Source organism: Electrona antarctica (genome assembly GCF_951216825.1).
Source record: "Electrona antarctica genome assembly, chromosome: 16".
In the NCBI taxonomy this organism is placed as follows: Eukaryota; Metazoa; Chordata; class Actinopteri; order Myctophiformes; family Myctophidae; genus Electrona; species Electrona antarctica.
Genome location: NC_136797.1, coordinates 7,816,248 through 7,839,729, shown reverse-complemented (window position 1 = coordinate 7,839,729; position 23,482 = coordinate 7,816,248). Strand labels below are relative to the sequence as shown.

Sequence of the window (23,482 nt, the reverse complement as noted above, 5' to 3'; positions counted from 1 at the left end):
AACGCTTTATTGGGTCGTCCACTCACAGTTAACAGTCTTTGTATTGAGTTTGTGCTTGAAATGTACTGTAATTCTGCAAACTGTTAATACATATTTCAATCAATCAATCAATCAATCAATTACCTTATTGTTACGAACCAAAAATATTAAATAATATATAAATAAACGTTTGATCTTTGCCTCGGTTTTATTTTGAAGGCCAACACTATAGCGGAATTGCAGTGCGATAGTATAGTGTGTGTCAGATCGGTTGACTTCACAATATGTTGACAACCAGATAATTACTGCCGTTTTCAGCTGCTCGATGGAAACTACACTGACAGCACAGATTTATCACTTATTCTAAAAGGTACTTATTATTATTATTGAGTGTAATAAAGTGTAACTAATGATCCTAATGTGTGTACAGTCAGCTGATGTGTGTTGGAACTGAACCTCTCAGTGAATCACAGACAGTCAGTCAGGTTAAACTGTTAGGAGTTAGAGGAGACCATTATGGTAGTAAAATCTGTCTGTTTTTAAGGAATAACTTTCATTTAGGTAGAATGGAAACCTATAGGAGTCATATGATCGCTGCCTAAAGTTATTCTAAGTTTCTAAATACCGTTAGTACTGTTTAATTTTTGACATTAATATTATCATTAATCTGTGGTGAAATCCTGTCTGATTGTATAAAACCACAACAAGTCTATTTATATTAAGCCGTACGACGGTGTCGCGTGGCGACAATACAATACAATACAATCTCACAACAACACACCACCAGCACGGTTTTTGATGAATTGAACAATTGGTGGACCCTCTTGTCAACAAGTGTAATGCTTTATTGATTGATTGATTGAAAATTGTATTAACAGTTTGCAGAATTACAGTACATTTCAAGCACAAACTCAATACAAAGGCTGTTAACTGTGAGTGGACGACCCAATTAAGCATTACAATTGTTTACAACAGGGTCCACCATGTTCAATTCATCAAAACATTTAGAGACGTACAAATAGACACTTCTATATAGACAAAGAACAGTACAGGAATTCATCATAATGGAGGTAAAAAGGGAAAAGAAACATATACAGTGAGGGGAGAAGGGGGTGGGGGGCGGGATTCAGATTTTACGGGGGCCAGTTTCGAATTGCAGCCATCCGTAGGTGCCCTTTGAGAGCGGTTTTGAAGGAGTCAAGGGATTCACATGTCTTAATGACTGTTGGTAGGGCGTTCCACATTTTGGTGGCATAGGAGCGAAAAGAATTTAGTCCCTTGTAATTGTTTGTGCCGAATCTGGGTTGAACATGGTTCGTTGCACTCCCTCTGGTGTTGTGGGTGTGGACTTCGTTAACATTAAGGAAGTATCTACACAGGTACATGGGTATCTTGGTGGAGTATCGAATCTTGTGGACCAGACCCATCGCAAGATGCTGTACTCTGTCGCCGACCCTAAGCCATGCCAGTCTGTCAAAGTGGGCAGGGGTGAGGTGGGTTCGGGGGGTGAGGCCAAGCCTGACCAGTTTGTTTTGGGAGGTCTGGAGCCTAGTTTTAAGGGCCTTTGAGGTGCTGTGGTACCAGGAGGTGCATTGGGTCGTTGGGTCGTTTATTGGGTCGTCCACGTATTGAGTTGTGCTTGAAATGTACTGTAATTCTGCAAACTGTTAATACATATTTCAATCAATCAAAAAACCATGTATTGGAATTACGAATGGACAAATTTAAACACTTTGACCTCCTGTTTGTTGATCTGTCTTACTGTCTGTGTTCAGTTTGGTGGCTTCAGCCTTTCCACCTGACCTACAGCAGACCTAGCTGTTCTGACCTCGATGGCTTCCTGTGCAGATGACACACCTGAGAAGTAAGAGCACCTCAATTCTACCTGTGTTGTTATTATTAACATGTCAGTAATTTCAACATTCAACATGTTGAATGACGCATTATGCGTCATTCAACATGTTGTTATGCTGTGTCCACAACTCTGGCAGCTACAATGAACCCATTTAGGCCTGACGTCGAAATGTAAAAAATGGCTTCTAAATCATCAATCAATTTTCTGATAAAGCTCATGTCTCTACATCAGTGGTGCTCAATATGTCATGTCAAGCACCCCAAAAATTATATGTAAATTGGCCGCCGACCCTCCATCTCAAAATATGTTGTTTCAAGGACCCCCCCAGAAGCAAAGATTTCAGTTAAATATGTTCGCTGTGAAAGAATATATATTCAAAGATTTGTGCCGCATTTTCACGATTTTTCAAAAATAGCAGACCTACAAGCTCGTAGCGTGGCACTCGGTGCCGCGCTATGAGCTTGTAGATCTGCTATTTTTCAATAGCTAAAGTATAACATAATGCTTAAAACACCAAAAGGGGTTCCTGCCCAAAATGGGTAAAGCACAGCATATTTGTAGCTGAAGTAGAAACCACAACCAGCTCAACATTTTTGTAGCTTTAATGTTGTAGCTTTTGTATCCGCTGTATCAACGTCAGATGTATAGGGATGTCCCGATCACGTTTTCTTTGCTCCCGATCATGCGATTACGATCATTTGATTTTTACTATCCGCCTATACCGATTTTTCCCGATCCGATATTTTTATAGAACACTTATCCCATATCACAATAATACAATATCCAAAATCACAGACAATATTATCCAGTCTAACATCATCATATGGATACAATATTGATACTAGGGATGTCCCGGTCAAGTGTTTTTGCTCGCGATCCGATTCTGATCATTTGATAATGATGTGATCGGCCCCCGATTTCCGATCATGTGATCCGATCGGGAGAACCCTAGTCCGATGTATTGCCTTTGTATCTTCACGTCGCTGGCTTCAATTGAAAACGAAAGGTAGCCTGTAGCAGTGTAGCTGGCAGTGTGAATGAGTGTTGTTTTTGGCAGCAAATTTCCATTTTAGTTTTAGTCATAGACTCTTGAATATTTTTCATTTAGTTTCAGTCACATTTTAGTCACCTGGAATGTTTTAGTGTTAGTCTAGTTTTAGTCGACTAAATGTCACAACACTGGTGTGAACCCAGCATAAGTGTGGTAGTAAATTAGTAATGGTTCTTGTAGCTGTCAGTGTGAACCCAGTGTAAGTGTGGTAGTAGTGGTTCTTGTAGCTGTCAGTGTGAACCCAGCATAAGTGTGGTAGTAGTGGTTCTTGTAGCTGTCAGTGTAAACCCAGCATAAGTGTGGTAGTAGTGGTTCTTGTAGCTGTCAGTGTAAACCCAGCATAAGTGTGGTAGTAGTGGTTCTTGTAGCTGTCAGTGTGAACCCTGTGTAAGTGTGGTAGTAGTGGTTCGTGTAGCTGTCAGTGTAAACCCAGCATAAGTGTGGTAGTAGTGGTTCTTGTAGCTGTCAGTGTGAACCCAGTGTAAGTGTGGTAGTAGTGGTTCTTGTAGCTGTCAGTGTGAACCCAGCATAAGTGTGGTAGTAGTGGTTCTTGTAGCTGTCAGTGTAAACCCAGCGTAAGTGTGGTAGTAGTGGTTCTTGTAGCTGTCAGTGTGAACCCAGTGTAAGTGTGGTAGTAGTGGTTCTTGTAGCTGTCAGTGTGAACCCAGCATAAGTGTGGTAGTAGTGGTTCTTGTAGCTGTCAGTGTGAACCCAGCGTAAGTGTGGTAGTAAATTAGTAATGGTTCTTGTAGCTGTCAGTGTGAACCCAGCGTAAGTGTGGTAGTAGTGGTTCTTGTAGCTGTCAGTGTGAACCCAGCGTAAGTGTGGTAGTAGTGGTTCTTGTAGCTGTCAGTGTGAACCCAGCGTAAGTGTGGTAGTAGTGGTTCTTGTAGCTGTCAGTGTAAACCCAGCGTAAGTGTGGTAGTAGTGGTTCTTGTAGCTGTCAGTGTGAACCCAGCGTAAGTGTGGTAGTAGTGGTTCTTGTAGCTGTCAGTGTGAACCCAGTGTAAGTGTGGTAGTAGTGGTTCTTGTAGCTGTCAGTGTGAACCCAGCATAAGTGTGGTAGTAGTGGTTCTTGCAGCTGTCAGTGTAAACCCAGCATAAGTGTGGTAGTAGTGGTTCTTGTAGCTGTCAGTGTAAACCCAGCATAAGTGTGGTAGTAGTGGTTCTTGTAGCTGTCAGTGTGAACCCAGTGTAAGTGTGGTAGTAGTGGTTCTTGTAGCTGTCAGTGTAAACCCAGCATAAGTGTGGTAGTAGTGGTTCTTGTAGCTGTCAGTGTGAACCCAGTGTAAGTGTGGTAGTAGTGGTTCTTGTAGCTGTCAGTGTGAACCCAGTGTAAGTGTGGTAGTAGTGGTTCTTGTAGCTGTCAGTGTGAACCCAGTGTAAGTGTGGTAGTAGTGGTTCTTGTAGCTGTCAGTGTGAACCCAGCATAAGTGTGGTAGTAGTGGTTCTTGTAGCTGTCAGTGTGAACCCAACATAAGTGTGGTAGTAGTGGTTCTTGTAGCTGTCAGTGTGAACCCAACATAAGTGTGGTAGTAGTGGTTCTTGTAGCTGTCAGTGTGAACCCAGCGTAAGTGTGGTAGTAAATTAGTAATGGTTCTTGTAGCTGTCAGTGTGAACCCAGTGTAAGTGTGGTAGTAGTGGTTCTTGTAGCTGTCAGTGTGAACCCAGTGTAAGTGTGGTAGTAGTGGTTCTTGTAGCTGTCAGTGTGAACCCAGCATAAGTGTGGTAGTAGTGGTTCTTGTAGCTGTCAGTGTAAACCCAGCATAAGTGTGGTAGTAGTGGTTCTTGTAGCTGTCAGTGTGAACCCAGTGTAAGTGTGGTAGTAGTGGTTCTTGTAGCTGTCAGTGTGAACCCAGCATAAGTGTGGTAGTAGTGGTTCTTGTAGCTGTCAGTGTGAACCCAGCGTAAGTGTGGTAGTAGTGGTTCTTGTAGCTGTCAGTGTGAACCCACCATAAGTGTGGTAGTAGTGGTTCTTGTAGCTGTCAGTGTGAACCCAGTGTAAGTGTGGTAGTAGTGGTTCTTGTAGCTGTCAGTGTGAACCCAACATAAGTGTGGTAGTAGTGGTTCTTGTAGCTGTCAGTGTGAACCCAGCGTAAGTGTGGTAGTAAATTAGTAGTGGTTCTTGTAGCTGTCAGTGTGAACCCAGCGTAAGTGTGGTAGTAAATTAGTAATGGTTCTTGTAGCTGTCAGTGTGAACCCAGCGTAAGTGTGGTAGTAGTGGTTCTTGTAGCTGTCAGTGTGAACCCAGTGTAAGTGTGGTAGTAGTGGTTCTTGTAGCTGTCAGTGTGAACCCAACATAAGTGTGGTAGTAGTGGTTCTTGTAGCTGTCAGTGTGAACCCAGCGTAAGTGTGGTAGTAGTGGTTCTTGTAGCTGTCAGTGTGAACCCAACATAAGTGTGGTAGTAGTGGTTCTTGTAGCTGTCAGTGTGAACCCAACATAAGTGTGGTAGTAGTGGTTCTTGTAGCTGTCAGTGTAAACCCAGCGTAAGTGTGGTAGTAGTGGTTCTTGTAGCTGTCAGTGTGAACCCAGCGTAAGTGTGGTAGTAGTGGTTCTTGTAGCTGTCAGTGTGAACCCAACATAAGTGTGGTAGTAGTGGTTCTTGTAGCTGTCAGTGTGAACCCAGTGTAAGTGTGGTAGTAGTGGTTCTTGTAGCTGTCAGTGTGAACCCAACATAAGTGTGGTAGTAGTGGTTCTTGTAGCTGTCAGTGTGAACCCAACATAAGTGTGGTAGTAGTGGTTCTTGTAGCTGTCAGTGTGAACCCAGTGTAAGTGTGGTAGTAGTGGTTCTTGTAGCTGTCAGTGTGAACCCAACATAAGTGTGGTAGTAGTGGTTCTTGTAGCTGTCAGTGTGAACCCAGTGTAAGTGTGGTAGTAGTGGTTCTTGTAGCTGTCAGTGTGAACCCAACATAAGTGTGGTAGTAGTGGTTCTTGTAGCTGTCAGTGTGAACCCAGCGTAAGTGTGGTAGTAGTGGTTCTTGTAGCTGTCAGTGTGAACCCAACATAAGTGTGGTAGTAGTGGTTCTTGTAGCTGTCGGTGTGAACCCAGTGTAAGTGTGGTAGTAGTGGTTCTTGTAGCTGTCAGTGTGAACCCAACATAAGTGTGGTAGTAGTGGTTCTTGTAGCTGTCAGTGTGAACCCAGTGTAAGTGTGGTAGTAGTGGTTCTTGTAGCTGTCAGTGTGAACCCAACATAAGTGTGGTAGTAGTGGTTCTTGTAGCTGTCAGTGTGAACCCAACATAAGTGTGGTAGTAGTGGTTCTTGTAGCTGTCAGTGTGAACCCAACATAAGTGTGGTAGTAGTGGTTCTTGTAGCTGTCAGTGTGAACCCAACATAAGTGTGGTAGTAGTGGTTCTTGTAGCTGTCAGTGTGAACACAACATAAGTGTGGTAGTAGTGGTTCTTGTAGCTGTCAGTGTGAACCCAGCGTAAGTGTGGTAGTAGTGGTTCTTGTAGCTGTCAGTGTGAACCCAACATAAGTGTGGTAGTAGTGGTTCTTGTAGCTGTCAGTGTGAACCCAGTGTAAGTGTGGTAGTAGTGGTTCTTGTAGCTGTCAGTGTGAACCCAGCATAAGTGTGGTAGTAGTGGTTCTTGTAGCTGTCAGTGTGAACCCAGCATAAGTGTGGTAGTAGTGGTTCTTGTAGCTGTCAGTGTGAACCCAGCGTAAGTGTGGTAGTAGTGGTTCTTGTAGCTGTCAGTGTGAACCCAACGTAAGTGTGGTAGTAGTGGTTCTTGTAGCTGTCAGTGTGAACCCAACATAAGTGTGGTAGTAGTGGTTCTTGTAGCTGTCAGTGTGAACCCAACATAAGTGTGGTAGTAGTGGTTCTTGTAGCTGTCAGTGTGAACCCAACATAAGTGTGGTAGTAGTGGTTCTTGTAGCTGTCAGTGTGAACCCAACATAAGTGTGGTAGTAGTGGTTCTTGTAGCTGTCAGTACTGTGAACCCAGTGTAAGTGTGGTAGTAGTGGTTCTTGTAGCTGTCAGTGTGAACCCAGCATAAGTGTGGTAGTAGTGGTTCTTGTAGCTGTCAGTGTGAACCCAGCATAAGTGTGGTAGTAGTGGTTCTTGTAGCTGTCAGTGTGAACCCAGCGTAAGTGTGGTAGTAGTGGTTCTTGTAGCTGTCAGTGTGAACCCAACATAAGTGTGGTAGTAGTGGTTCTTGTAGCTGTCAGTGTGAACCCAACATAAGTGTGGTAGTAGTGGTTCTTGTAGCTGTCAGTGTGAACCCAACATAAGTGTGGTAGTAGTGGTTCTTGTAGCTGTCAGTGTGAACCCAACATAAGTGTGGTAGTAGTGGTTCTTGTAGCTGTCAGTACTGTGAACCCAGTGTAAGTGTGGTAGTAGTGGTTCTCACCGTGGCGGGTAAAGACCCACCATGGGGCTCAATCATAACAATAAATAATATCTCAAATTTATATCGTGCTTTTCTGAGTATATACCCAAATACGCTTTATATGGGGGGGGGGGGGGGGGGGGCAGACGAAACGACAAATAAAAACAACTTTATTCGAGTATGTTTGCTTATACCGCATGCTTATAGAGCGTCGCAGTCCCGCCCCCTACCATGGACCAGGAAATGATTCTCCGCTAATTTTCCTCATAGACATTTCAGAAAGTATTTATTTAAAGACGTTTACGCCGCGGACAAAGACAACTCGAGTCGTGACAAATCATGACAACAAACACAATTTTTTGGGCCGAACAAATAATTAGAAAGAAGAAAACACTTTTTTTGTTGTTTTTCTTCTTTGTAATTATTTGTTTGGTCCAAAATATTGTTTGTGTTGTCATGAGTTGTCACGACTCGAGTTGGCTTTGTCCGCGGCGTAACCGTCTTTAAATAAATACTTTTTGAAATGTCTATGGGAAAAATGCATTTGGATTCATTTCCTGGTCCATGGTAGGGGGCGGGACTGCGACGCTCTATACCTATTACCGGTCTGTAACTCCATAGTGTAAAATGTAACCAAATGGACCTGTGCTGTGAGGGTCAATTTGATCTCATTTGTACACTCTCAGAGTTGCATTAACACTGAGAATTATTTCAAAGTGAGTTCCGAAAGATAAAACCAAAAGACTATTCCATTTGTACAGCCCCTTAGATAGCACATTATGTAGACTTAGATAGTATTTTAAACAGACTTATAGCTTGTTATGTAGACAGCTCTAGAATTGCACTTTATGTAGTCATAGCACTTTATAGTACACATGTATAATATATTATATAGTATAGTATGTATAGTTTACATAGATACTCCACTGTTACGTTCTTAGTTTACGCATGATTCATGATAACTACTTTTTATACATGTGATGTATGCCATGCTTTTTGTTATTGCTTAATGTAAGTCGCTCTGGATTAAGAGCGTCTGCTAAATGCCTAAATTGTAAATTGTAAATTGTACAGTACACACACTTTACAACCTCTCCCACAGTGAGGGTGGTCCTGGTCCGGGTACTAACGTATAATTCGTTTTTCTCTTCAAAAATAAAAGTGAGAAATTATTAGAGCTCCGGACCAGATGTTGAGAAACAGTACCATTTATGACATACCGTTCAAAATGTCATCATGTGACATGTGATTCGACATGCTGAGTGACATGCCTAGGAATGGGATCCAGAACCGAATCGGTTCCATCATCAGATTTGGAACCGCTTCTTACCAGGATTACTGAATGTTGTTTTGTGAGGGTATTTACCCTAGGCTAGGGGACACGGGGAGAACATTCGCCAACCTAGGGTATAGGCGCGGAGGAGAGAACAAGCCCACAAGCATCCCCGACGGGAATCGAAACCGGGTCCTTCTAGCTGTGAGGTGACAGACAGCGCCACCGACTGCGCCACTGTGCCCCCGAGCAATGCGAGCATGTGTACACTGAGAGTTACAGACCTGTAAGGTCCATTTGGAACTCCCTCAAGTAACCCAGAGGGTCCCTGTAGACTAGGCGTGATTTCAGAAAATGTGCTTATTTAAAGTGCAAATCGTGTTAATGTATTACATACATGTTTTCTAGGGATATTAAGGGCTGCTGAATCCAAATCTGCTGTATGTATAACTAAAAAATGGATGCTAAGCCCTCAAAATTGACCATTTAAAGATGGCGGCCACCACTATACTGAAATATATTACATTGCATCTTTTTTATTTTTTTTAGGTTTTCATATATGGGGAATCCAATTAAATATTCAGATTTCAAATAAAGTGTGAGTAAATTGCGTAAAACTCATATATGTTGTTAAAATTGTCATTTATTGGTGAATATTTTTCAACATTATCCGATCCAACTTATATGTTCCCAATTATTGTATACATAAATGTGTCATTATATAAAGGTAACCAACTCCATAATACTTAGCATATAGCATATAGCAAGCATGTGGTATTTAACAGATGCATAACTCAAATATCAGCCACTAAAGGTGGTTGCACACCGGCCGCGTTTTTCGGAAAACCGATAAAAAAAACGCCGCTTAAAAATCCGAATTCGCGCTCTGTGTGTGGAGACCTTAACACCTTGCTGCTTCTCTCAGAAGGAGCTGGACCTCACAGAAAGGCTGCTCAGCTGCAGAAAAGAGAAACAATTCAATTACACACACACACACACACACACACACACACACACACACACACACACACACACACACACACACACACACACACACACAGAGCTTATCACTCTAGATAACACTGGACATCAACTTTGACCTTATTTACCTTATACTTACTGTGTAAAAATGAAACTAATAAAACTGCTTTTCATTCATGTGATTAAAATTATAAAACAATATATAGATAAGGTTTCACCCTGCTATCAGTTCAGAGTGATACAGAGAGAGGTGGGAGGTCAGGAGACTCAGGACACCACATCATGAAACTGAAAGTGTTTATCTTTTATGAAGTAATAACAGGTAGACACAGCAATGCTGCTGAAGACCTTTCTGTCTGCCATTAACCTTTATTGAGTTTTATTGGAAATGTAGGTTTTTGATTTCCATGAAAAACCATGTGGTTTCAAGAGAATAACTGACCAATACACAGCTCAGCATATTTCCTGTCAGTAGGCTGGGGTGCAAAACCCAAACTCAACTGTACTACACCATGCCATACATATTAGGGATATGACACTACCGAACTCATAGCTAGTGGCAAACACATGCTAATATACTTAAATTAGCTTCAATGAGCTTCAATTCATTTTATAAGATTTAAGATACATTCATGACCTTTGGGTATTAACCATGTTCTACCAGTTACTTAACTGCCAAAAGGCCAAATCTATTTTCTATACATCGGCAGACATCCCGGACCAAATTGGTTACCACTCTGTCAGACACATTTTTTGATGCTGCATTAAAAAACAATTAACTCAACCTCTTCCTGTATGAGACTTGTGGTCTCAGCCTATTCTAGTACTTCAGGATACACTATAGCGATAGTTTTCAACCAGTTGTCCGGGGACCACCAGTGGTCCTTGAGGGGGTTCCAGGTGGTCCCCAGCTAAATGAGGGAGAGTAACCAAATGGACCCTTATAGATCTTTAACCCATTGAGACCTGGAACGCATCCATGTCACGTTAGCGTTTAACCACATTAAACATTAACCCATTTTGGGGCGGGAACCCCTTTTGGTGTTTTAAACATTGTTATAATTTAGCTATTGAAAAATAGCAGATCTACAAGCTCATAGCGCGCCACCGAGTGGCGCGCTATGAGCTTGTAGGTCTGCTATTTTTGAAAAATCGTTAAAATGTGCCTCAAATCTTTCCGAAAATTGTCATGATTTAGAAAACTTTTTTTTTTTTTTAATTTCGACGTCAGGCCTGAATGGATTAACTGAGTCCTGAATGGTCAGTTGGTGCCACGCTGCTTTCCCTGCCACCAATGCCAAAAGCATGCAGGGAGATCACGTCATGCAGTTGCACAAAGGGGTGTCTCAGTCAACGCTGCAGGAAAGGACACAAAGAAACTTGGCAACACCTGCCCCATATATGAAAACATAAAAAAATGACATTTCAGTCTATTTTCTACCTTATTTAGTCAAACATATATAGTTTTATTAGGTGGCCGCCATCTTTAAATGGTCAATTTTGAGGGCTTAGCGGCCATTTTTGAGTTATACATACAGCAGATTTGGATTCAGCAGACCTTAATGCCCCTAGAAAACATGTATGTATTAAATAAAAACACTATTTGCCTTCGCGGTTCATATTTTTGGGAAACGGACCCAGTCTACTGGGCCTCACTTTGAGAACCACTACAATAATATTATGTACGCAATACTTTATGTATGATCAAAAATGTAATGAAGGCCAAAAGTATATAGATTTTTTAAAAACATTCAATGCGGTAGGAAACCAGAGAACTCGCCGGTTTTCAGACTTGCATTTTAGTTTTACTTCACCTTTATTTAAATTGCATTGAATTGAGAGAGAGAGAGAGGATAGTTGTTTAGAGCTTACACTAGATGAAGTAGGAATGCTAAAGTTTAAACACCAAAGTACCGAAATGATGTAATTCATTAGTAAACAATGTCCTGAAATATCATTGGTGCTATCATTGGTACTATTCACATACTCACCTTTTTATCATCATCTAGTTGACCATTTAATTGCACAAAATAATTTGATCACTTTGGAAATGAACTATAACATCTGTGGGTTTGACATCCTACACTGATGAAGACAGCATGTTAGCATAACGATGAAGATAGCATGTTAGCATAACGATGAAGACATTGAAACTTGTTTCTCTCCACTTTTCACTGCGGCGAGTTGGTAAACTGGTGAGTTCTCTGGTATTCGGAATCGTTAAAGGGAACCATTATGGAATCGGACAGTTAACCCATTTTGGGCGGGAACCCCTTTTGGTGTTTGATGTTATGCTTTAGCTATTGAAAAATAGCAGATCTACAAGCTCATGGCGCGCCACCGAGTGGCGCGCCATGAGCTTGTAGGTCTGCTATTTTTGAAAAATCAAAGAACGACTGACATAGAAACAGCTTTTTCAGAAAACTGTCAGGATGTAGAAGACATTTTTAGAATCTGATCTCAGGTTAAAATGGGGGATGAGGGAATCGTTAAGTAAGCGCAATCGTTAAAAATTCTGAAGGATCCGCCACCCCGACCCTAGGTTTGCCATGTGACGTTCAGGTGTTTACACTTTGCCATGGTTGTTTTTCTCAGACACTGCTGGGTGTGTTTTGCCACGGAGAGAGAAGACCACTGTGCAGAATGGGTGAGCCCCTGCAGGTGTAAAGGCTGCACCAAATGGATCCACCAGAACTGTCTACAACGCTGGCTGGACGAGAAGCAGAAAGGAGGCGCAGGGGCTATCTGCTGCCCACAGTGTGGCACAGAGTACCGCATCGTCTTTCCCAAGATGGGTAAGTTAGTGAACACTGTGTGTGTGTGTGTGTGTGTGTGTGTGTGTGTGTGTGTGTGTGTGTGTGTGTGTGTGTGTGTGTGTGTGTGTGTGTGTGTGTGTGTGTGTGTGTGTGTGTGTGTGTGTGTGTGTGTGTGTGTGTGTGTGTGTGTGTGTGTGTGTGTGTGTGTGTGTGGCTATTTTCTGTTTTTGCGACATCCTTGCTCAAATATGAGCCTCAGACTCTATAGGAGGAGGAGCAGTCAGTGGTAGAGTTTGACAACAGAAGGGGAAAAAACAGTGTTTAACCCATTCTGGGCGGGAACCCCTTCTGGTGTTTTAAGCATTATGTTATACTTTAGCTATTGAAAAATAGCAGATCTACAAGCTCATAGCGCGGCACCGAGTGCAAATCGTGAAAATGTGGTGCAAGAATGAATATATTATATTCTTTCAGAGCAAACATTTTTAACTCAAATGTTTGCTTCTGGGAGGTCCCTGGAACAACGTATTTTCAGATGGAGGTCTGCAGCCAAATGCAGATAATTCTGGGGTCCTTGACATGAAAAAGTTTGAGAACCACTGACTGACAGAAAGATGTCAGCAAACTGTCATGATTTCGAAGTCATTTGTAGAATCTGTTGTCAGGTTGTTGTTGTCTTCTGTATGTACGTATCAGTGTTTAATAACTGTTTTGTGTTGTTCAGGCCCGTTGGTGTACTTCCTTCAGCAGGCAGACAGGGCCCTGTCACGGGTCAGTCCATTTGCTGCCGTAGGGGTGGTGGTCGGAACCATTTACTGGTCAGCGGTCACGTATGGAGCTGTCACTGTCATGCAGGTGATGCAATGATTACAAAACACAAACATATCCTAGTTGTCCATTAGAAACCTTGCATGCCCAAAAACCTTCCTTTTTATTTTTATTTTCACACCTTTTGTGCAACACTCTTCATTACATTCACACATTCACATGCGCCAAAAATAACAGATCTACAAGCCCAGAACGTGATGCTTTGGTGTAGATGGGAGGAAAAAACAGTCCAAGTACAGTGTAAGGGAAGCTCAGGTCTGTTTCACTAAAGGTGTGTTCCCTCCGAAATATATATTTGAATTGAATTTGAATTGATTTTCCAAGTTGAGCGGAGGTACCGAGGCGACGCCCCTTTCGCCTTGTTCTTGCTGCACGATGCAACGTTGTGCCAAGTCGTGTCTTTGTATTTGTTACAAATATTCCGTCTTGCGGTGGTAATGCACAATTTACAATTTAAGCATTTAGCAGACAAGAACAAAAACATGGTAATACATCATATACATTAAAAATCACACCCGTGTGAACTGAGTGGTGTAAGGTCTTATATAGACTGATCAGCTGTGGTATGACGTAATGTCTGACGTAATGAAATCACACCCGTGTGAACTGGGTGACCATAGCAACCATGCTCATTTTTTGGTACGAACAGACACGTAAACTATCAAAGCTGAAATCACACCCGGGTGAACTGGGTGACCATAGCAACCATGCTCATTTTTGAGTGGTGTAAACCACTCCTACAACTGGCTTTGTTAGTCTGTCTGTCTGTCTGTGCAAAAAAAATGAGCATGGTTGATGCTGATTGGTTGATGCTGATTTCATTACGTCAGACATTACATCAGAACACAGCTGATCAGGCTATATAATACCTTACACCACTCAGTTCACACGGGTGTGATTTTTTTTTGGTACGGACAGACACGTAAACTAACAGAGCCAGTTGTAGGAGTGGTTTACACCACTCAAAAATAGTCATCATGAATCATACATAAGCTAAGAACCTAACAGTGGAATATCTATATAATGAAACTATGCATATATACTATACAGCTGTATAGACCCCCAGGGGTCCTTGAGGGAGTTCCAGGGGGTCCCAGACCCCCAGGGGTCCTTGAGGGAGTTCCAGGGGGTCCCCAGCTAAATGATAGTTTGGAACCAAGTGGACCCTTATGGGTCTGTAACTCTGACAGTGTACAAATGTAACCAAATGGACCCATTTGTACACTCAGAGTTATATTATTAACATTGATTTTACAACATAAATTGGGGTCTCAGAGATATAAATGCCATTAAATGGGGGTTCGTAGACTAATTCATGTCAAACTGGGGGGTCCTTGAAATTAAACGGGTGGAGAATCACTGCTTGAGCTGTAAAAAATCTTCTCTCATGGGGGTCCGCTGGCATATCTCTTCAAATGGGGGGTCCGTGGGCTAATTAGTGTCAATTTGGGGGTCCTTGAAAAAGCTTGGGAACCACCAGTGTTGTTTTTGGCAGCAAATTTCTATTTTAGTTTTAGTCACATTTTAGTCACCTGGAATGTTTTAGTGTTAGTCTAGTTTTAGTCGACTAAGTATCATATGATTTGAGTTGACTAAATCTACAGTTGATTTAGTCGACTAAAATGTATTTTGGCGGGCCTTGATGTCGTCGTAATGACTCATTTTACACTTATAGCAGATCTAATAGCACAAATAGCAGATCTACAAGCTCACAACGCGTCGCAGCGCGACGCGTTGTGAGCTTGTAGATCTGCTATTTTCAGCATGCAACCAAGTGTAAAATGACTTATACTGGATCTCTTGTCCACTAGTCCCTTCCTAATATTTTTGTCTAGTTTTTATCTGTTGACGAAATTGTCAATACATTTAGTCTTAGTTTTAGTCATAAACTAAGACTAAAGTTTTTATCTGTTGACGGAATTGACAAAATTGTCAATACATTTAGTCTTAGTTTTAGTCATAAACTAAGACTAAAGTTTTTATCTGTTGACGGAATTGACGAAATTGTCAATACATTTAGTCTTAGTTTTAGTCATAATAGCTCAGTTTTAATTTAGTTTCCATTTCGTTTTCGTCAGTGAAAAAAGGTAGTCGACGAACATTTTTCGTCTTAGTTTTAGTCGACAAAAACAACACTGGGAACCACTGCTATATAGTGCTATGTCTACTATGCACCTTCAGAGGGTTTGAGTGGTTCAAGTGTTTTCTGTTGTCATTGCCAGGTGGTGGGCCATAAGAAAGGCCTCTACGCCATGGAGCGAGCCGACCCTCTGTTCCTGTTGATGGGTCTGCCCACCATCCCAGTGCTGCTGGTGCTGGGCCGAATGATCCGCTGGGAGGACCTGCTGCTGAGACTGTGGCACAAACACTGTTTAAAAAGACAGACGCTGGCGCCAGGTAGGGCATTAAGCAACTAGTCGACTTGTAAATCCACTAGTCGACCTTGTTGGTACTAGTTGACTAGTTGAAAAAAGAAACAAAAAAAAGTTGCTTTTTTTATTTTGTAATTTGTAGGCCTCAAGATCAGGTAGATTATAGTTACAGTCACCAATGTACAGTTTTTAAATGTACAAATATTTATTTAAAAAAGGGGGGGGGGGGGTTGGTTTTTTTACATAATAGGTAGTTAAACAACTAGTCGACTAGTAAACTAGTCAACTAGTAAAAATGACTAGAAGTGAATGCCCTAGCGCCAGGTATTACTGAGAAAAAGTAAAAAACGTGCACACATAGACATCAACGAAGGGGGCTTCAGCCCCTGCCCCCTTTTACCCGTCTGTAAAACAACTGCCCTTTCCAGACCTCGAATGAAGCATTTACTACGGTGAAAGAAATGCAAATGCCCCTCCTTTCCATTCCATGCTGGAAGGCAGCATTCAGAAGAATGTCTCCTGAACTTGGAACACAGCATTTTGCGTTGAACAAATTTGTTTAGAAATCCCATGTCGTTACACCGCATCTCCACTAGCTAAAGAGTGCTGGGTTGCGCCCGGAAAATAGCTGATATACAAGCTCTCAACGCGTCGCAGCGCGACGGGTTGAAAGCTTGTAGATCTGCTATTTTTGTCCAAAAGTGCCCTCTTACGGGATCTCAGCCCCTGCCTATAACACTATGCACGTCCCTGATCTCTGAAGTGTTCGTGTTCTTTTTCAGAGCGTGATGATCAGTCCAATCAATTCACCCTTTGTCAAGTCCCGCCCGTGGTTGTGCCCCTCTTCGCACCCATTGGTTGCCGTTTCGTGGTTGGACAAAAATCCTCTCTCTCTCCATCCACTACCATTTAAATAACATGTTTTTCAGTTGCTTCATATTGATATTCTGTGCACTCAATTCTTATTTTAAACTTGGTGTCAGTAAAAAGGAACATCACAGGTGCAGCATGGTGACTGGGCATATCGTGTTTGTTTAAAAAAAATATATATATGTTTTAGCAAATTCAATATAAACAAGGCGGAACCAGGGCGGAACAAGGCAGAAAGAGCCTGTCAGTCAGGGACCAATCAGAAGGCTGACAAAGGGTGAATTGTTAATACTCAATTTACAATTTTACAATTTAGGCATTTAGCAGACGCTCTTAATCCAGAGCGACTCGATCCAAGTGTTCTACTTGGACACTGCTTGGATCCTCGAGACTCACTAAAACGTAATTCATTCAAACTTTTCATTTCCTGAACACAGGACGCCATTTACCACGCCAGCCTGCGGAGGGCGCCAACGCGGGAGATCACCTGTCTGTGTCCCGCACCCTGTGCGGAGCTCTCATCTTCCCCTCCATCGCCAGCCTGGTGGGACGGCTGCTGTTTCGGCGAGTAACCTCCAACCTACAGCGCACTGTCCTGGTGGGTGTACACTGTACAGTACACCGTACTGTATGTTAGTACAGTGGTTTTCAACCATTCTCATATCAAGGCCCATTATTTATTGCCCATTTGAGCTACGGACCACCATTTGATGAGATTTAGCTTCTCAGACCCCCAAAACTAGAGAATATTTTGTCGTTGGATAACATTTTATCTAGAATTCCATGCTGTATTGATGTTGGTATACCATTAGGGGAACGTTTGATACAAAAAATACATTTTTTTCCCAAGTACACAGAAAATACATTTTCAGGTTGGGATACCAATTTGATCCAATTAGGAGAGAGCAAAGCAGTTTCAATTTCATAGTGTCCCATTGGTTCCAGACTGTCTGACCAGTTTCATAGTGTCCCATGGGTTCCAGACTGTCTGCTCAGTTTCATAGTGTCCCATGGGTTCCAGACTGTCTGCTCAGTTTCATAGTGTCCCATGGGTTCCAGTGTTGTCTGCTCAGTTTCATAGTGTCCCATGGGTTCCAGACTGTCTGCTCAGTTTCATAGTGTCCCATGGGTTCCAGTGTTGTCTGCTCAGTGTCATAGTGTCCCATGGGTTCCAGTGTTGTCTGCTCAGTTTCATAGTGTCCCATGGGTTCCAGACTGTCTGACCAGTTTCATAGTGTCCCATGGGTTCCAGACTGTCTGCTCAGTTTCATAGTGTCCCATGGGTTCCAGACTGTCTGCTCAGTTTCATAGTGTCCCATGGGTTCCAGACTGTCTGCTCAGTTTCATAGTGTCCCATGGGTTCCAGACTGTCTGCTCAGTTTCATAGTGTCCCATGGGTTCCAGACTGTCTGCTCAGTTTCATAGTGTCCAATGGGTTCCAGACTGTCTGCTCAGTTTCATAGTGTCCCATGGGTTCCAGACTGTCTGCTCAGTTTCATAGTGTCCAATGGGTTCCAGTGTTGTCTGCTCAGTTTCATAGTGTCCCATGGGTTCCAGACTGTCTGCTCAGTTTCATAGTGTCCCATGGGTTCCAGTGTTGTCTGCTCAGTTTCATAGTGTCCCATGGGTTCCAGACTGTCTGCTCAGTTTCATAGTGTCCCATGGGTTCCAGTGTTGTCTGCTCAGTGTCATAGTGTCCCATGGGTTCCAGACTGTCTGCTCAGTGTCATAGTGTCCCATGGGTTCCAGACTGTCTGCTCAGTGTCATAGTGTCCCATGGGTTCCAGACTGTCTGCTCAGTTTAATAGTGTCCCATGGGTTCCAGACTGTCTGCTCAGTTTAATAGTGTCCCATGGGTTCCAGTGTTGTCTGCTCAGTTTCATAGTGTCCCATGGGTTCCAGACTGTCTGCTCAGTGTCATAGTGTCCCATGGGTTCCAGACTGTCTGCTCAGTGTCATAGTGTCCCATGGGTTCCAGACTGTCTGCTCAGTTTAATAGTGTCCCATGGGTTCCAGACTGTCTGCTCAGTTTCATAGTGTCCCATGGGTTCCAGACTGTCTGCTCAGTTTCATAGTGTCCCATGGGTTCCAGACTGTCTGCTCATAGTTTCATAGTGTCCCATGGGTTCCAGACTGTCTGCTCAGTTTCATAGTGTCCCATGGGTTCCAGACTGTCTGCTCATAGTTTCATAGTGTCCCATGGGTCCCAGACTGTCTGCTCAGTTTCATAGTGTCCCATGGGTTCCAGTGTTGTCTGCTCAGTGTCATAGTGTCCCATGGGTTCCAGACTGTCTGCTCAGTTTCATAGTGTCCCATGGGTTCCAGACTGTCTGCTCAGTTTCATAGTGTCCCATGGGTTCCAGACTGTCTGCTCAGTTTCATAGTGTCCCATGGGTTCCAGACTGTCTGCTCAGTTTCATAGTGTCCCATGGGTTCCAGACTGTCTGCTCAGTTTCATAGTGTCCCATGGGTTCCAGACTGTCTGCTCAGTTTCATAGTGTCCCATGGGTTCCAGACTGTCTGCTCAGTGTCATAGTGTCCCATGGGTTCCAGACTGTCTGCTCAGTTTCATAGTGTCCCATGGGTTCCAGTGTTGTCTGACCAGTTTCATAGTGTCCCATGGGTTCCAGACTGTCTGCTCAGTGTCATAGTGTCCCATGGGTTCCAGACTGTCTGCTCAGTTTCATAGTGTCCCATGGGTTCCAGACTGTCTGCTCAGTTTCATAGTGTCCCATGGGTTCCAGACTGTCTGCTCAGTTTCATAGTGTCCCATGGGTTCCAGACTGTCTGCTCAGTTTCATAGTGTCCCATGGGTTCCAGACTGTCTGCTCAGTTTCATAGTGTCCCATGGGTTCCAGACTGTCTGCTCAGTTTCATAGTGTCCCATGGGTTCCAGACTGTCTGCTCAGTTTCATAGTGTCCCATGGGTTCCAGACTGTCTGCTCAGTTTCATAGTGTCCCATGGGTTCCAGACTGTCTGCTCAGTGTCATAGTGTCCCATGGGTTCCAGACTGTCTGCTCAGTTTCATAGTGTCCCATGGGTTCCAGTGCTGTCTGCTCAGTGTCATAGTGTCCCATGGGTTCCAGTGTTGTCTGCTCAGTTTCATAGTGTCCCATGGGTTCCAGACTGTCTGCTCAGTTTCATAGTGTCCCATGGGTTCCAGACTGTCTGCTCAGTGTCATAGTGTCCCATGGGTTCCAGACTGTCTGCTCAGTTTCATAGTGTCCCATGGGTTCCAGTGTTGTCTGCTCAGTTTCATAGTGTCCCAAGGGTTCCAGACTGTCTGCTCAGTTTCATAGTGTCCCATGGGTTCCAGACTGTCTGCTCAGTTTCATAGTGTCCCATGGGTTCCAGACTGTCTGCTCAGTTTCATAGTGTCCCATGGGTTCCAGACTGTCTGCTCAGTGTCATAGTGTCCCATGGGTTCCAGTGTTGTCTGCTCAGTTTCATAGTGTCCCATGGGTTCCAGACTGTCTGCTCAGTTTCATAGTGTCCCATGGGTTCCAGACTGTCTGCTCAGTTTCATAGTGTCCCATGGGTTCCAGACTGTCTGCTCAGTTTCATAGTGTCCCATGGGTTCCAGACTGTCTGCTCAGTGTCATAGTGTCCCATGGGTTCCAGTGTTGTCTGCTCAGTTTCACAGTGTCCCATGGGTTCCAGTGCTGTCTGCTCAGTTTCATAGTGTCCCATGGGTTCCAGACTGTCTGCTCAGTTTCATAGTGTCCCATGGGTTCCAGACTGTCTGCTCAGTTTCATAGTGTCCCATGGGTTCCAGACTGTCTGCTCAGTTTCATAGTGTCCCATGGGTTCCAGTGTTGTCTGCTCAGTTTCATAGTGTCCCATGGGTTCCAGACTGCCTGCTCAGTTTCATAGTGTCCCATGGGTTCCAGTGTTGTCTGCTCAGTTTCATAGATACATTTTTGAAAAATCGTGAAAATGTGCCTCAAATCTTTGAATATATATTCTTTAAGAGTGAACGTTTTTAACTCAAATCTTTGCTTCTGGGGGGGTCCCTGAAACAGCATATTTTCAGATGGGGGTCGGTGGCCAAATACAGATAATTCTGACATGAAATATTGAGCACCACTGATATAGAAACATAGGTATTTCATGTCATGATTTAGAAGACATTCTTTTAAATTTCGATGTCAGGCCTAAATGGGTTAAGCATTATGTTATACTTTAGCTATTGAAAAATAGCAGATCTACAAACCCGTAGCACGGAACTCGGTGCCGCGCTACGAGAGATGTAGATCTGATATTTTAGAAAAATCGTGAATTCTTATTCTTTCAGAGCGAAAGCTTGTAGGTCTGCTATTTTTTAAAAACCCCGTGAAAATGCGGCACAATTCTTTCAGAATACTTTTTTTTTTAAATTTCAACATCAGGTCCTAAATGTTGTGTACGGCGGCCCTGTGATCATTTTCATCGGTGTGTAATTGAGCGCTCTCTTCCCCTCTTCGTCTCCTTCTCCAGGGCGGCATCGCCTTCGTGGTGTTGAAGGGAGTTCTGAAGGTTTATTTCAAACAACAGCAGTATTTCATTCAGTCCAACCGTGTCATACTGGACTACCCCGAGAAAGAGGGCCACAGGCAGGGCGAAGAGGGCCAGGAGGAGGACACGGAGGACAGTGGAAATGAATAATTCATACTTTAGGTTTTTTTTTTCGTTTTTTTTTTCATAAATTTAAAATATATATATATATATTTTAATAAATTTTCAGAAATAGCAAAAGAAATATTACTATTTTTTGAAATAGGGCTTAAGTGGTTTTAAGTGATCAAGCAAGAAACTTAAGTGTGGGGCATGACTATATCAAACTGAAGTGTGCAAAGGAAATCTTGGAATTGTATTTGAATAGCTATATAAATGGCATTTTGAAAATGGAGAATTCAATAGTTGGACAGGGAGACCACTCCTGTTTACATTCAAGATATAGAACACAGTAAAAAATATTGGTTTTTGGTACCTCAGCTTAATTGTAGCTATACTAAACAAAGATTGTGTTTATATATTGTTTTAGAAATTTCTACATTTTCACTTTTCGAATTGAACTCAGGCAAAAGCATGTCAACTTCTGAACATTTCATTTCATTTCAGTTGTATTGCAGTGACATTTGGCGCATGCTCAGTTCTTTTTAATTCACACATCAGTCACGTAGATGTGCTCCTAATTCCATTTCTGTTTGTTTGTAAAACATGACTCTCTAAAGCATTTAGCAAGAGGTACATCACACACAACATCCATCTGATCATGTGGTTATTACACTATGTACAGCCTCGGAGACCACAGGCGTTTACAGTATGTATAGATTTGATTTGATTTGATGTCAATGAATGAATGGAATAAAGCTTGTCAAACTGATTGTAATGTGCAATCTCCTGTTATTCTTCACGAGAGCAGTGGATGATGTGATATACTGTATACCTGCTGTCTACAAATTGAAATTTAAAGCCATCACATTTCATTTGTATAATAATAATGTTTATTGTCCTGAAGGATATTCATCTTCACAGGTCTGTTCAACACCAACAACAAAAACAACACATAGTACAGAGAAACATAACACCAAGACAAACAAAAACATGAGTTCCCCACTGTATACAGAACCAACTTATCGGCGGGGCAGTTTGTTTAATGGCTGAGGGGACAAAACTCCTACTGAAACGAACCTTTTTCCAGGGTAAGGTTCTGTATCTTTGTCCTGATGGCATGAGGTTGAAGAAGCGATACAGGGGATGATCAGTGTCACGTGATATTGAGAGTGCTAGCCGTGTGATGGCATTATTGTTCATATCAGAAAGTGTTGGTGTGGGAAGTCCGATAATCTTGGAATGTATAGTAAGTCTTTAGGAATCTTTGCGTGTGATTGTGCATGTGACTGCATGATTCTCTGGTGTCTAATGTGTCATTGACAGATCCTTCTTTAAAAGTGAAATGGTTTTTACGGGACTTTTTAATGGTTGATGTTTCTAAATTGTTGTAGTGTAGTTGCAATAACTTGTATTCAGAAGGGCTTCTGGTCAAATTGGGGGACATTTCCATAGCACCTCTAGATATAATATATTAGTTAGTTACATGGTGAATGTTCAAAGCATATGTACAGTAAAAGGTATCGGGAGACAAAATACTCACTAAAAACTATGCTTAAGTACAATGATATCCTTTACTAGTCCTTTAAGTACTATGTTTAAGCATTGTAGCTGAAAATGAAGATGGGACTTCCAAATATTTATTTTCAAGTTCCCGTCCAGAGCCACGTCGGGACTCGGATGCACCTGTACCTCCGACACACTCGCATGACATCACTTCCCCTACCCTAATTGAATATAATAGTGTACTTTATAGTCTCATAGGGGCAACAATGTGTGCTGGGGCCTAATGAAGGTGTGGCTTCCATGTGCATCTCAGATGTTAATTGTCTGATCAGTCATCTCCATATTTAGGTAAAGTTTCACTCCAATCCATACAACCTCCACCGACTTCACATCTAAACATTAGGTTTTCAAAGGTTTTTAATACTTTCAAAAGTATATGGATATTCTGAGGGGGTGTGCGCAAGAGATTTGGTGCTGATCAATACAGTGGTTAATATTAAGATTAGCTCCAGACATGATAGACAAATAGACTCTCCTGAGTTTAGTGCAGGTGCAGTGCCATGCCATAAAAAGTAGTGATCCTTTTGGTTAATTATTAGCTACCATATATGGCTAATCAAATCACAGTTCCTGTCGTGCCAATGGCAAAGGTCTACTTCACCAGAAGAAAGAAATCACACCCGTGTGAAGTGAGCGGCGCTCTTATCATCATACATCATCTCATTCGGGCCAATCACAATTTGCTTCCTCACTTTTCCGTCTTCACTTTTATCTTCAATATGTACTTTGCTCAGCCAATACAATCATTATGTGGCATATGCTATATGAGGTCGTAGCTATGTGCTATTTAACACAATGTTTGTGTTTACACAAACCCTCAAAGCTGGACATAGGAGGGGCTAGCGGCCCTCAAGAAGTTGATTGCTTAAAGGGATATTTCACTTTCAAACATGCTTGAAAGTGAAATATCCCTTTAATGCTTCCCCACATCAACACACTTGACTGTGGCTCAGGAGGTAGAGCAGGTCGTCCAATGATCCATGGGTCGGCGGTTCGAATCCCGGCTCTTCCTGTCTACATGTCGAA

The 23,482-nt window shown here is 42.6% G+C and overlaps 1 protein-coding gene across 1 annotated transcript; it reads left to right on the top strand.

The window, feature by feature from the left end:
* Positions 1–208: 208 nt before the first annotated feature.
* marchf5l (membrane-associated ring finger (C3HC4) 5, like) lies at positions 209–21,662 on the top strand. Its single transcript, XM_079524458.1, has 7 exons — positions 209–349; positions 1,755–1,843; positions 12,066–12,265; positions 12,951–13,081; positions 15,277–15,451; positions 16,734–16,894; positions 20,774–21,662. The coding sequence occupies exons 2-7, from the start codon at positions 1,812–1,814 to the stop codon at positions 20,939–20,941; spliced, it is 867 nt and encodes a 288-aa protein (XP_079380584.1). The 5' UTR covers positions 209–349; positions 1,755–1,811; the 3' UTR covers positions 20,942–21,662.
* Positions 21,663–23,482: the final 1,820 nt, after the last annotated feature.

Bases quoted from the DNA above. Each gene is read 5' to 3' on its own strand.
- marchf5l (XM_079524458.1), top strand. From the start codon at position 1,812: ATGGCTTCCTGTGCAGATGACACACCTGAGAA. The intron at 12,266-12,950 runs GTAAGTTAGTGA...TGTGTTGTTCAG, and splicing joins CATCGTCTTTCCCAAGATGG to GCCCGTTGGTGTACTTCCTT. The intron at 13,082-15,276 runs GTGATGCAATGA...TGTCATTGCCAG, and splicing joins GAGCTGTCACTGTCATGCAG to GTGGTGGGCCATAAGAAAGG.